Source organism: Tyto alba, unplaced genomic scaffold, assembly GCF_018691265.1.
Source record: "Tyto alba isolate M040663 unplaced genomic scaffold, T.alba_DEE_v4.0 Super-Scaffold_2, whole genome shotgun sequence".
Classification (NCBI taxonomy): domain Eukaryota; kingdom Metazoa; phylum Chordata; class Aves; order Strigiformes; family Tytonidae; genus Tyto; species Tyto alba.
The window spans coordinates 57,099,916-57,115,160 of NW_024881282.1; the positions used below are offsets into that span (position 1 = coordinate 57,099,916).

Below are 15,245 nucleotides of genomic sequence, written 5' to 3' on the forward strand. Positions count from 1 at the left end.
CTAGACAGCTCAGCACCTACCTCCTGCTGAAGTTTTGATGGGAGCCAAAATCAACATCTCATCAGTTATGTCTGACCTGAGCTATATGCTTGGGAAATGTCTACGTTGGTGCTGGCCAGGGCCATGCACTGACAGCACACCTTCATCGTGCCCTGTGCTGGCACCATGGGCACACAGGACTCCCACCCCTGGTACACCCCTGGCACTCAGCACCCCCGTGCACACCTGCACACAGCCCAGAGAGCCCTGCACCTGGGAAAGTCACTGGACATGGAATTTAGCCAGAAGTTGGGACTGACTGCATCCTGGCCAGTGCCTTTGCACAGGACCAGCTCCATTTCTCCCCTTCTCCCTCCGTTTTCCCACACTTGTTCCTCCCCAAACCACCATGATCTCTCCCTTCGTTTACCTCCCCTAAACATCCCACAACAAGCCCTGTGCAGTCCCAAAATGCTCTTCCCTGCACCCCACAGCAAGCCCTATACCTCTGGGAAGTGCCCTCAGTCTGTGGGGTGACCCAGAGAATCTTCCCACTGACTCCTGTTGCTGGGTATCCCCCAGTCCGTGGGGCCAGGACCGCCCTGGGACAGCCCTGGGTGTAGAGTTGGGGCTCCTGTTTCTGACTGGGGCATTGGGGTCACCCCTGCCATCATGCCTTTGGGGCTGTGGGGATGAATCTTTCATGGGCAGGTGGCACCTGTGAGGTCCCAGGAGGACCTGGACAGTGAACTTTTGGGGGTTTGCCCAGCTGTGGTGTTCTTTGAGGGTGTGTGTGCAGCTTTTGTCATGTAACCCAACACTCCCTCTCCTACCCAAGAGCACACTGTTGGCTCAGACGGACTTCCAGTTGGATCTCACATGGTTATTGTGGCTATATACTGTAGGGTATTGTGAAGCAAAGAGCTCTCGGTGGAAGTCAGTTGTAATAAACTGTATTGACAAGGAATGGCACTGAAAATTAGGCAAAGATGACATTTTTAAGTACCTCTCATTGATGTAATGAATATTTAAAGTGAAACGGAAATAATTCAGTAGAAGAAAGAGCATTCCAGGACAGAACAAGTTGTAACTAAACAGATACACTCTCCTGGACAGCAAAATAGAGTAGAAGGGCTATTCATCAATGCAGTGAGCATTTTGAACACAGTATTTCAAGTCAAAACCAGAGCAGCTCTATCCCCCTTTTCCTGGGAAAGCCCTCACTCTTCCTTGGCTTTGGCAGGACAACCTTCCTCCAAAAATCCCCCTACCCAGCTGTGCAATCCAGCTAAGAAGAGGTACCTCAGCCCCCACGTCTGCCTGTGGACCACTGATGAGATGAGTGGATATTTCCAGGGCAGTACTGGCATGGGGAACCCCCACCTGCCCCCATAGGACGCAGATCAAATCTGGGTCTGCCAGGTCCAGCACAATAAGGCAGGGGGTTTAATGGGATGGGAGGCTTTCTGATGAGGTTGCAGGGGAGGGAAGCTCTTTGCATGATGTGCCCAAGAGGTATCAACAGACCCTGGCTAGGCAGCATAGGCTGCAAGATGGGGTACACAGCCCTGACCAAAAACCTCTGAGGCATGGAGAAGAGGGTAGCACACACTCCACAGGCTCATCTTAGTGCCGATCAAGGGTTGGACTCTGTCTTTTATGTTTTCCTCACAATAGATATATGTATAGATGAAGAGGCTTGTTTCTTGTGCTTGAGGGTTGTTAATTACTGTGCTTGGGTTTTGCTTGTTTTACCTCCTCTCATTATGATTGCAGAGTCAGGTTCACTCTTTGTTTCTGCTTGCTTTTGGAGGAGGGGACTATTACGGAATATTCCCACTTCTGAACTGGCTTGCTTTGAGACAAACCCCAGAAAGCTGGTTGTCAGAAACATCATTGCGGTCTCCTCTGTGCTCCTAACAAAGCTGCTCACAGCCTGCAGCCTGTGAGGTGGATAAGGTCCATGGGCCTGGGACATGCCGCTCCTCCTGGGCTTGTGTCTTTCGCTGTGGCCACCTCGCTGGTGTTTTGTCCACCTCATCAGTAACACTTTCTGAAATAGAAATGAGTCTATTTATCCCCTTCCTTATTTAATGCAGACAGATTAATGCAGTGGCTATTTAAATTAATGGCAGTCAGCAGAACAGATGCTTAGGACATGAGTGCTGGTCTATCATTAAAAGACTTCCTGTGGGAAAACACAGCTCTTTGGGACTTTTTGGCTTATTAAGAAAGTTTTTAATTACTGTGTCTCTCTAGCAGGGACAATATAATGTAAACTTCTTATTAATGGCAAATGCTGTAGCCAGCAGCATGTCTTTCTCATTCCCACTAATGTTTCTGGATCTTCAGACTTCTCTGGTTTGGCTCTTGTAGGTAGGTGACTTTGAATAGGAAGAATGAAATATCTTATGTTGTTGTATACTGAGATCTTAATTTCTTGCAAGTACCTACCCGTACTCTTGAGTTTACCTTGTAATTTCTTATAATATATATATACATCTCTATATTTTATAATCTATAATATATAAATTTTTCCAATCCGATTTCCTCTTGCATACTATTTTCTAGATTAAAGATCTTCCTGGGTGCTTAGATCGATAATTTCAAGGATACAGAACGGATTTGGATGCACACATTTCCTTGAAATGGGCAGCAACAGTGTTTCTAATTTAATGTGGTGATTCTGAAAAATTACAGACTTACAGCTTATTTTTAACAAAAGAATTATTTCCTTTTAGTGAACAAATAATCTATAACATGGAAAGCTGCAGCATGTAAGCCAGTTCCTAGCTACATCAATTCTCACCAGAAGCAAATCTAGCAGTGTGAGTTCCATAATTCCTTGGTTAATAATGTGAATTAAGTTGCATTTGGTAAATAGAAAGATGTGTGTTGTAAAAGTTTTCCAGCATCTCACTTAGCATGTACTAAACTGTGTGTTGTTTGCTAGCTTTGTGGCTCCTCTAAGTTTCTGATGGTTTGGTATACAAAAAATCGATATCTCATTTCTCACATCAGCCAGATGGATAGGCCAGGCAAGGGCCTGAGCCAAGACTTTGTGCCATTCTGACAGGGAAAAAAGCATGTTTTCCCTGTTTCAAGCTCTACTGTTTACAAGCAGCTATTGACAGCTTTGCAGTACTTTCTCCAGGTAAGATTTATCATGGTAGAGCTTTAAAATCTTGCTGGCTCTGCTGTATTCCTTACCCCACCTCACCTGGCAAGCACAGTTATAAATTCTTAAAGTGGTTCTTTTGCAGGGGTTTGTTAAACATTGAGATTAGCCAAGGACTAAAGGAGATGTTCTGAATTTATAGTCAGCCTGACTTATGCTGATCCTCACAAAAAAGGGCATCATAAGATTTTGATTTACAAAAACCTGGCAACTACTCTTCTGTTCCCTCTGATGAAATTAGTTTCCCTGTATGGCTCCATGGCACAGCTCTTTATATCTGTTGCAGAAGAGATTGGTGGAGAACCAACTGGCAGTAGAAATGGTGTGTTTTTCTGCTCTGTGGGTATCACGGAACACATTAAAAAAACAGGTAATTTTTAATACCAGGATTAGGAAGAATACTAATATTGGTATAAAAAATCTTCAGAGTTAGAAGAGAGCTGAAAAAAGTTATATTTTGCAATGTACTCACTAATAAAATTAAAAGCATTATTAGCGAAAGCATTGATTTTCTACTTCTATGCACGATATATCATAATCACATCCAAAAAGGAGTATGAAAAGATAATTGGACCTTGTGATTGCCAAGTGAATCACTCATTGTATGGGAATGCCAAATAAGAATTATCCATTTAGCTCTGGTTGGCCATCCCACTCACAGTGCTTATTACACATTATTTTTTCCATAGAGAAATGCTGCTTGGCAAAAAGAAACTGCATTCATTTGCCTGATTCATGCTCTCTCATAAAACCTCTGTATTAACAGGGCCTGAGTATATGAAGTCCTCCATGACAGTTTCTTCAAAGCTGTGTCACTGCCTATGAGATGGTTGTGAAGTTGGCTTCAAAAAATCTAGTGCTAGCATTTAGTGCATCTAAAGCACTATCAGTATGGCCTAATTCCCCTGTAATGCAATACATTTAAAATTCAAATGCAGGTACTCCATTTTCCATATGTCACCAACAGGAGAGCTACAGAGAGAGCTCGAGTCACAAAGGGAATTTGTGTGCAAATGCAGGCCCTGCATATACTGGTGGAAAGCGGCAGAATACAAACGAGATCTGTGCAACATTTTATATTAAATCCTCTTAAATTGCAAACCTGTCCAAGTTCTATGATGAACCTAAAAGCTCAGCCTGGGTCGGTCTTCCCTCTTCTTTGCCACATCCAGTTCCTTCAAACCTCGAGATCTCTGGGGAAGCCAGACCTTGTGCAGACCCAGAGTGACAATAGTCCCACCTGGACGGAGTTTGGTTACTCTGAGGCCTTGTCAACATAACCCTACGCCAATGTGTTTTATCACAGTGCAACCATGTAAGCTAAAGGGCTTGGCCCTTCATTTCCCCTTGAGTTTCCAGGTTCAAAATTTTAGTCTCAAACCTAAGGCAATGTTCACGTGAGTCTCAGAGAATGAAAGCAGGAGCAAACAATGACAGTTTTGCCTGACGACTGCACAAAACTATGAAACATAGTGGAACTGCAAAAAGCCTCTTAAATGACTGAGAGGAAGCTATGGAAGCCAGGTTTTGGCTTGCAAAAATAAATATAGTGAGGCACGGATCCATTTTCCTTCCACTGGTAACTTCTGAAGTGTAGCTGATTCACATGGAAGATTCTGGTTTGGCTGCTATCAGTTGAAAACTCAAAATCAATGACACTACACATTGATATAGGCAAAGACAGAATATAACAGTCCCTACTGTACTTTTTGAAGCTTACTTTTTGTCCTGGGCTTCAGTGAGTGGTGGTGTTTTTTGGTAGCAGGTGAGGGGGCTACAACAGTGGCCCCCTGTGAGATGATTCTCAAAGCTTCCCTGGCTCCAAATTGGACCCACCTCTGGCCAAGGCCGAGCCAATTAGTGATGGTGTCTGCACCTCTGTGGTAACATATTTAAGAAGGGGAACCTGGGAAGAGTTGGAGTTGTAAGGAGGAGTTGAGATGGAGATACACACGTGAACACTGAGGTCAGTGGAAGGAAGGAAGGAGGAGAAGTGGGAGATGTGCACTGGAGCAGATACCCACCCTGTATCCCATGGTGAGATGGCAGGGCCAAACTCCTTTCCACCCATGGAGGTCCATGGTAGAGCAGATGCCGACCTGAAGCCTGTGGAGGAGCCCACATTGGAGGAGGTGATTACCTGAAGGAGGCCAGGATTGTGTGGGAAGAAGCAGCCCCCGCTGTTGTAGTTTGGCACTAGGAGGACTGCAACATGTGGTGGTGTCCCACACTGGAGCAGCTTGGGAAGGTCTGCAGACCATGGGAGGGACTCATGTTGGAGAAAGTTCATGAAAGACTGACTCCTGTGAGAGGGGAGCCATGCTGGAGCAGGGAGAGAATGCCAGAAGTTCCTCCGTGAACAGGGGAAGTGGCAACACTGACTGAACCCCCTATTCCCTGCCCCTGTGCTGCTTTTGGGGGAGGAGGTAGAGAGATTGGGAGCAGAGCTGAGGATAGGAAGAAGGGAGGGGTGGAGGGAAGGTGTTATCAAGATGTGGTAATGCTTTTTGCTGTCCTACTCTGTCTGTTAAGTGTTGTTGCTGTTAGTGTCTGTAATAAATTTATGTTCCTTTTTTTTCTTCCTCTAACCAGTCTGTCTTTTGCCTGTGACTGTAATCGGTGAGTCATCCCTCCTGTCCTTACCTCGAGTCCCAAATCTTTTGCTTTATTTTCTTCATCCCAGCGCTGGGGGGAAGATGGGAAGTGAGTGGACGCATGGTGCTTAGTTGCCTTCTGTGCTCAAACCACAACATTTATTTTAAAAGTATACTGTACTTTTCTTCTGGAAATGGAATTTGAAGATCATTTTATCAGACATGTTACAAAGTACAAAGAAACATCATTTGCACAACTCATTTTTAGCTAGTCTAACTTCAAGAAAGAAATCGGAGTTAAGGAAGAAGCACGAACCATGACATAAAAGCAATGCTTCCTGCTTTTCTAGATGATCGTATGCTCAGATTGCACTTAAAATTCTCAGGGGATGTACAGATTGAGATGAAATATTGGTTTGGTGAAATGGCAGTATGGAGATCGTAGCTGTAAGCTATTTTTGTAAAGCATAAATCAGTGCCTGAGCACCAAACCTTGGGAGTCTAGAATTCAATTCATATATTATCACTAATTATAATTTTTCACTTGACGATATATCATCAGTCATGCAAGCAGCTATAAGCTATTTTTACCACCCATAACCACACAACTTGTGCACAAGGCGATGACTGCTGAAAACTGCCAAGCGTAAATAAGAAAAAAGATATTTTTGTTATTGGTAATTCTGTGTCCAGTTGAGAAAGTGTTCCTTCTCACTACAACCCGGAGCATTGAACAGTTCTTTTCTCAAAATGTTTAACAAGGCAAGGCAAGCAGAGGCTCAGAGAATGAGATGCAGCAGCCAAGACTTGAGACTGAGTGACAGTTTGCAGTCAGCATGTTAGTTCAGTGATTTTTTTTCCTTAAAAAAGAAACACCTGAAAACACTGTAAGCAAGGATGGGGTACAGAGGCTGTGAGGGAGAATCTTGACAGTGCTGGAATAAGTGACTAATTAGTATGGAGGAGGTAAGACTTAAAGTTCAACGTGTTGCTGTGACTTGTTTCCTAAACTGTTGGCCTTCTTGATCAGTTAATTTTCAGAGTTTGCCAGCATGTGCCCTCATCTACAACCTGCAGCTGACAACATTGCCTCTGGAATTTGGTTTTGGAGAGCAGGTGCCAGCACTTTCACTCTGGGCTCACAACTCATCAGTGGCTCACAGATGTCTGCTGGCATCAGCCACAGATGTGATCCTTGCTTCAGTCCTCACTGTAGTTGTCTTCATCCCTGCTCCCCTGGCTGAAGTTGTCTTTCTGATCTCCCACGCTGCATTCTCTTTCTTCCTTTCCCACATTTATGTGGGTGGGAGCATTGCACACCCATTTGGTCCAAGTGCCCAACAGCATTTGAGGTCTATCTCAGATCAGCCTTACAGTTTTGAGGTTTTATTGGAAGGAATATATTTTTCTCCTTAATGTTATGATCAAGTTGCAGCAGCTCCAGCTAGCTGGACTTGCTCTGATATGACAAAGAGGAGTTTAGGAGATAAAATGGGCTGAGCTTCATCTCAGTCCCTTGCCTTTAGCCATGTTCACCGAAGCCTTGAACAAAACCCTGCTGGCTTCAGCCAGACCTGTGGGACCTCACTGCCCAGAGGGGTGATGTGATGGCCACTCACCTGCCCTGATGTTCTCAGATCTCACTGGCATTTGCTGTGGTCTTCTGGCCACTTCTTACGCTGGCAACATCAGCCACATCTGTGACCCACCGCTAGTAGTCTGCTGTGGGGGAGTTCGCACAGCTCCCTCTCGGCAGTGTGCCTAGATAACAATGGCTAAAGCGTGTGCACAACAGGGAGGTGAGTGTGCACAACAGGTGAGAACACAATAGACAAAGCTGTGCATTCTGGAAAGGTGGTTGCCCCAAACTGGCAACACCATAAGGAAAGTAGGAAGTTTACTTAAAACATCCATCATCTGAATTAAACAGTAGACAGGGCGTTACCAGGAGATTTATGAGAGTAAGAGTCAGCCTGGAAAGAAATCTCAAGGAAGTGTGAGAAGTTGTGACTGGGACAAGACCTGGGAATGGGAGAAGGGAAACAGCAGCCACCAAATCCAGGGCTGGTGCTGCCAGCAGCAGCCCACCACAGCCAGGTGGTGTGAGCAGCCTGCATGCAGCCAGCACGCTGATGTTGATGGGGTGTGGGGAGCTCATGGGGTGTGTTCTCACCGGTGGATGGATTAGTGAATAGGGTGCACGCATAGCACCCATGTCTCCCCAAGGAGAGGCGCATGAGTTGGGGAACCAGCACCCCAGAGGAGAGGGGATGCACCTACCCATGTGTGTGCATGCTTAGAAGTTTTGGGGATTAGTCATGGAAGGGCGCTTAGAAATTTTTAGGTGTTAACATTTGCTAAGTGTCTTGAATTGTGGTTTATCTGCTGTGTTGCTGATACCGATTCTAAATGTGTAGCTGAATGCTTGCCAGTTAGTTAAGTGCTGCTAATAATCAGACAAAGGTCTCCTATCCCCTCTGACATAGCTTGGAGAGTTGAGCTGTCTCCCTATGGGGCACCCTGTGCCCATCTCTCATACTGTGACCTCAGCCTGGAGTCATGGGGTGGGATTTCAGAAGATGACATTTCAATCCAACCTTTGGACCCCAGCAGCACCCAGCTTCTGCTCTTCCCTCATGTCTACAGTGAGAGCAATTAACTTGGTGCTTCCTGAGATTGAAGTGTATTTGGCTGGCTCCAGCATAGATGGCCAACTGGTTCTGAACCTCAGGAGTATGCTGGTGGACCCTGTTGTGAAGGTGGAGCTTGTGGGAAGAGGCTTCCTGAGGTGGCTTGAGGAGGATAATCCTGAACTGGACTACAACAAGAGTACAGCTTATACCAACCAGGCTGTCTATATCTCCAAAGATAAGACTTTCCACATAGAGGGTAAAACACTGTAATGAGGCACTGATTAACTGAACAGCATCTTATTGTTGGGCTAGAGAAGGTGGGGTCAGACCTTTTCCAGTGGGGAGGAAGTCTTTCTTCTGCCAATGTCCTTATGCTCTGTTTCTATCCCATGGCATACTCCTTGTCACTACATCATATGGCAACGGGGCTTTGTGATGATCAGTAGTGTTGTACAGAATGCAATATTTGAGAGTGTGAGCAGTCCCCCATGAGTTGGTGGCTGTATCTGTAAAGAGAATATTTGTTGCACAGAATTCTGTCACAACCTGTCTAGCAGCAAGTAGGAAACTTTAGTCACAAGCACATCACTGAAGCATTCTTTGGTCATCTAAAATGCTTGCCTTGAGTGTTCTTGTTGACTTACATGTCAGCAAGCATCCAACTAGTATACAGGCTTTGTTATATTTGCAGCTGTAGTGAAGGCATTACTAGAGTTGCTGCTGTATCTTTACTGAGAGAAAAGAAAAATGTGAGACAGTTGCCAGTTGCCCGGGACCGTATCCAGGTGGCTTTTCAATTTCTCAAAAGAAGGAGATTCCACAACCTCCCTGGGCAACCTGTTTCACAATGAAAAAGTGTTCCCTGATTTTCAGAGGGAACCTCCTGTGTTTCAATTTTTGCTCCTTGCCTCTTGTCTTGTCACTGAAAAGAGCCTGGCTCTATCTTCTTTGCACCTTCTCTTCAGATATTATACACCCTGACATGAACACACATAAATGCAGAGCTAACTATTTAAATGTACAGATTTATTAAAAAGAGTAAAGTTAGTGAGATGTAATGATCACCTAAGACAGTGAAGTATTCCAGGGGATGCTTAGAGCAAACACAAGCCTCTGAGGAGGTGCACTCCCCTTTCTCAGCTCCTTTTTCATAGGATCTGTTGGGAACCCTGGAAATTTAGTCTACAGATCACAGGCAGCTGCTGCCCTATATTAGTTTAGTACTGAAGTCAGACTGTGCCAATGTGTGGAAATTGTGCTTCTGAGTTACAACCTGCAGTGGTCAGGTCTCATTTCCTCTCAGACTTGAGGAGTCTATCTCACTCAAAGTTCATTTTCCCCTTACACATTCATTAGAGTCTTAGCCTTGATGTACTGCAGCCTGCTGATGCTTCCGGTAGGCTACCAGATGTTACAGCCCTGACAGAAAAGATGGGGAAAGGCTGAGTGTTGGAAAAATTATTTTTGCCATTATAAGATCAAGTACCTATAAAGCACCTCAGTTCTGGACCTTTTTGGTTAAAGGTCAAATTGATGTTGCTTCAAGACACACTTGAATCCGTATTCTGTCACTTACACATATGTTCCTGTTTTCAAAAGAGTTAAGCACCCACATCCATCAAGACTTGCCAATGCAGTACAGTTTAATAACAGATTTTTACTACTGCAACTCAGTCTTTTTCCTCCTTTTCCAGCATTGATTACATCTCAGTAGAAGTAAGTCCAAGAAAACCATTTTAAAACATGAAAGAAGGTACAGACCTGACTTTTCTTACCTCGAATACTCTCTACCCCCCACTACTGTTGTCATACAAGGAGTGTATATTTGAACAGATTGCTGCCTGTGTCAGCTTTTGACACTCCGCTGCTAATGTGCTCTTGATAGCATGTTACTGCCTGGTATTTGATCTTACCACATGCCCTACTTGGGTCACATCTGATGTCTCTGTAAGAAGTGTATATACATGGATACAGGTGCCTGCTGACATATTTCTTTTTAACCCTGGTAAGCCCTGCCACTGCACAAGAAACTCAGTATTGTCTCTCTGTGAGATAAAGACTGCTGGAGGAACTGAATCCTGGCAGTCACTGAATATGACTGGTAACAGCTGTAGGATAATTAGATCCAGAAAAGAAAAAGGTGAGTTTCAGTGCTACCAGGGATAACCAACCTCATCACCAGCAGAAACCCCCCCAGTCTGAGCAAACCAGAGGCAGGACTTCACAAGATCACGGGCAGTTTGAAACTCTTCAAACACTGCTGTGCACCACTGGTTACACCCCAGGAAATCCCTTGCGTCCTTCATAGAAAGGTCACTCCTCAAGTCACTCTTACCAGCAGCCTCTTTGCACTTTCCCCACAGCTGCAGCCATCACCTCCCTTGCTGGGAAATACAAGATGGAACACTTTTTGTATTAGGTAACACAGTAAACTATCTGGAATTGACTGAAATTTTCTGGTGTGGCTGAAGTTCCCAAGTTCTGATGAAAACCAAGCACATGGTGTCCCCAGGTGCCTCTGGGGAGATAACTCCTGGGAACACCCTCCCACACCTGCAGCTCCTGGGAACCTTTCCACAGTAGAATTAATTCTGTTGCATGGTTTCAGGGGAAAAAGGTTTTTGGAGCCCACATAGAGGGCAGCTGCTCCTGTGCAATGGGGCTTACATCCAGCAGCCATGGGGAGCCAGGTAAAGTGAGTGCACCTTTGATTCCAGGGAGAATTCAGGGACATTATTTAAGGCCACCGTCCTTTTGAGTCCGAGGACCCGTGCAGAAAGTTAAGGGCAGCTTAGCAAGCGGGCACAACTCAAAGCAGTATTTTTAGAAGTGATGCAAAACAAGACAGAGAAAGTGGGATTAAAACTGTACATAGAATGAAATAAGTATCGCAAGGCTTTTTGCACTGAAGGACCTACTTCAGCCCTGCACACAAAGCCGGGCTCTCAGGCCACACCTGCAGCAGGGATTGAGAAATTTGAAGTCTTTCAGTAAATCCCCACACTGTGCTGGTGCTGCAAAACCAACCACTCACGCCAGTGCCCAATTGCAGATCATTCCAGGAGGGGAACACTGATTTCTTTCAAGATTAAATTGCAGATCTGCTCACAGTTCAAAGTCCTTCCTTCTACCACAACAAGAACATTGCCAAAATAACTTAAAGACAACACCGTGTGAGATAAGGCCCTGGGAATATCAGGTTTCTACAAACTGTCAGAATAGAGAACATGACTTTTCATATATTGCAGTTATCTAAGAGGTTGGTGAATTTTAGTTTCCTCCCTTTCAGATTGTTTTAGGCATTTTTATTTTTTTCTTCAGAGTTACAACTCTGATTGAAAACGCTGTTATGCCATCTGGTAAATCTCCCATGCTGTGAGGAAACAATATCCAACCTCTTCTGCCAGCAAGAATATCCAGTTTAGATTATTAAAACTCGAGGCATCGTTGAATTAATCTGCAAAAGGTTACAGTCAGCAAGAAAAATTCTATCAGTCTCACATCCCTTAATATTGTTGTTCAAAGTTTTGGCAGAAGCTACTAGGAGGAAGGAAAGCTTACGTCTGGATGATAAAGCTGCCAGCAGATACATGTGTTTAAAAGAAATAGGTCTTGGATGAAGAAAAGAGTCAAGAGCTGGTCTTACCTGGTCAGAAGGGGCCAAACTTATCCTTGCATAGGTGGAACAGTCTTTCATTACAGTCAGTGGTACCTCACCCACACAAAACTGAATTTGATGAAGAGAAAGTGGCAGAGATGCAAAGACATTAGAAGGAACAGATTAAAACTTTCCCATCCTGCAGTTGTGCAGAGAAGGTGTCAAACACTATTTTATTGTGAGTGGGGTCTTTTGCACAGCTGAGACAAAAGTTTCAGATAATATTCACAGGTGTTATAGACAATGATAAAAGAGGGGTGAGAGTTATTACACCTCTTTACTCCCTGAAAGCCTATTAGTTCTTATTTGCAAAGTCAAAAGTCTGTCGCACTCCATTTTGTTAGGTGAAAATCCTAATCACTGTGAGGAGCTGCAGGTTTGCTGACCTTGTGTTAAAATGAGGCAGATGAGCAATTCTCAAGTCTGCTGACTGGCAAGGGTCCATACATCCAGCAGCTGACCTGCAAATGCAATGCACACTCCACCCCATACCATGCCTTTATGGCACTTTGGGGGCAATACCAGATGGTCAGGACACCTTGGATTCTGGGAGAAACATCAAAGTTACTGTAAGGTACAGACATCCTAAATGTTTAAAAGGCTTCTGATAGCAGCATGTTGTTTGGCTTTCAGATGGCTGGCTGGATTCTGGGGTCCACACCTTTGATTTCCACTTCAGCTTTCCTTCAAGAATTCCCTCCACATTCACCAGTAAAATTGGCTACATCTCCTACTTTGTCCAAGGGACTTGCTGCAGCCGCCGAATCGTCTTAGCTAAAGAGGAGAGATGTTTACTGTTGCAAGGAACTGATGCTGACCACAGAAGACACATGAAAGACAAGGTAAGGGGAACAAGCTATCTGAGTTGGAGACCACAGACTTGCCCTGTTCTGATGCAGAGCAGGATCTGCTTACTACTGAGTGTCCACGAACTTTTAGCTCTGAGCTTCCTCCTTTTAATATTTAAATGACACTTCAGTATCTTCTGCCATCTTTGTCCTAGGGCTTGCACCAAGATGTTTATTTTCTATCATACAAAATGCATTGTAAGACTTCAAGATGTACATATAGGGAGTACTTTGAGATCCAGGATGAATGAAAAAGAAGTTTATTCTCTTGCTTTGAAGCCTAAGCCTTGGGCAAGCATCACCAAATAGGAGGTGCCTTTTTTACCAAACTCTGTCTAGACTGGGACAGTCAGTCAAAGGTCATCAATACAGCTAGAATATGATGATTCTAATAATTTTGTGGCCTGCCTCTAAATTTGGGTATGGATAGCTGTGACAATATTTACATGCACAGATATGAATTCTTTTCACAGATGCTCAGAAGGATCGTGATAATTCAGCCATGTCATGTTTTGGTGCAGTGAGGAAGACTGTCCTCTGGGCCAGTGGTGGGGCTTGTGGGGAAGAGCTGAGCAGCCTCAGCCGACTTTGGGCATGTTAGGAGTTTGGGAATCACCCGATATTCAGCAACAAGAACTCACCATGCTTTGCCTTTCTGCTCACTCTCTTCATGCAGGCCTCACTGGTGGTGGAAGCTAGGAAGGATGTGGTTTATTTCTGCTGCTTCAGACATGGCTATGTGATCCTTCGGATTTCCCTGGAGAAAGGTGTATTTTGTCCTGGAGAAACCATTGTCTTCATGACAGATATTTCCAACAGGACATGCAAGCACATTAGAAAGGTCATTTTTGCTGTATACTGCATTGTCCTTTATCATGGCTTCAGCACCAAGGGAGAAAAACGCTCCTTGGAAGACCAAAGTGAAGTGACGAGGTTGGAGTTCCAGACAGACACAGCTCCCTTTGAGGCCATGAGAGTTACTGGTGCGCTGGTTCTGCCGAAACCCATGCCTGTCACCAGCTCTCTCATGGAAAATAAAATCATGGCATTCAGGTATGAGCTGGTAGGCACCTCTGACCTTCTTTGTACCACATCCACCATTGTGGTCAGGGTGCCCATCACTATAGCAGCCACATCGGAGCATTTCTCTACAGAGACACTGCATGAAAATGAAGGTGACATCTCAAAGGGGGTGAAGCTTCACAGAGACATTTCTGAGACCGACCCAGAAGCAATTGCCAGCAGATCCACGGAAAAAAAGATTTTTCTGCAAAACCTGCACACGCTAGCTGTATGCTTGCACAGGAGGAGCCCGCTTTTGCAGCAACGCACCAGTGATTCCCAAAACAAGAGGGGTAAAGCTAGACAAAGCCCAAGGTCAGGAAGGCACATATGAGGAGCCTGTAATTCTGTTCATGTGGTGCCTGATAGATGGTTAAGGAAGAGCAGAAGACTCAGCAGTGGTCTAGGCAGAGAGGGGACACTTTGCAGTCCCAGAGGATGGCTGTGCTTCTGTCTATGGGAAAACAGCTGCACACACCCTCCGTGAGCGGGTGGGATGTGTGGTGTTGGGGGGAGGCTGACATAGCCAGCAATCACCCTGCTGTGCAGAGGGATTGGGGCAGGCTGGAGAAGCAGCCAGTCCTGGGGACATGATGTGTGTGTAGCCCACGCTGCAACCATGCATATGTATGTGTCGGTGTGGATGACCAGAAGGTTTTGGGGTTAGAAGGTTGTTTATTAATATTTGATAAGTGTCTAGTAATGTGGTTTGTCTGCTCTATTGCTGGTATCAAACCTGAATGTGTAGTCCACTGATTGCTGGTCAGTTAGGTGTTGTTAATTGAATAAATCACTCTGATCCTGATGCGATTTAAGCCATGTGAGCTGAGCAGCTTTGCCCTGCAGCAGGCTGCTGCTGTGGTTTGCCCCAGTGGGTGCCACCCAGGGACAGCTGCCTTGTCCATGTTCCCTGCGGGCTCCCACCATGTGCCCAGGCTCTCTGGGGAGCATGGGCAGGGCAGCTGGCCTCCATCGCCCCTTGGCACAACCTCAATCCCACAGCAGGGTTCTTGTGGCAACCATCTGGTGGGACTCACCTACCCACACAGGTGTGTCCCCAAGTAACACTTGCACTCAAGCAACACCTCCCATCCCACAAGCCCATGTCTCCACATTTTGTTCCACAGAAAGAGAGTGAGGAGTGGAGAAGATAAGCTGAAGACCATTGGGTGCCCCTGCGCCACCTTCCATACCTGCACTTCCATACCTGCTGTACCCAGCAGGACAGGAACAAGAAACCACCATTCACCCTTCAATTTGGTGCCACTAAACACCTTCATCCAGCTCCGTGCC

At 45.3% G+C, this 15,245-nt stretch overlaps 1 protein-coding gene across 1 annotated transcript; it reads left to right on the forward strand.

Annotated features, from left to right (window-relative positions):
- The first annotated feature begins 8,387 nt into the window (after positions 1–8,387).
- Positions 8,388–14,286, forward strand: ARRDC5 (arrestin domain containing 5). Its single transcript, XM_009970601.2, has 3 exons — positions 8,388–8,640; positions 12,676–12,884; positions 13,567–14,286. Exons 1-3 carry the CDS (start codon positions 8,388–8,390, stop codon positions 14,284–14,286), a joined length of 1,182 nt encoding a protein of 393 aa, XP_009968903.2.
- The last annotated feature ends 959 nt before the right edge of the window (positions 14,287–15,245 follow it).

Coding starts and splice junctions, on each gene's coding strand:
- ARRDC5 (XM_009970601.2), top strand. CDS start 8,388: ATGTCTACAGTGAGAGCAATTAACTTGGTGCTTCCTGAGATTGAAGTG. Junction 8,641..12,675: donor TAAGACTTTCCACATAGAGG/GTAAAACACTGT, acceptor TTTGGCTTTCAG/ATGGCTGGCTGGATTCTGGG. Junction 12,885..13,566: donor GAAGACACATGAAAGACAAG/GTAAGGGGAACA, acceptor CTCTTCATGCAG/GCCTCACTGGTGGTGGAAGC.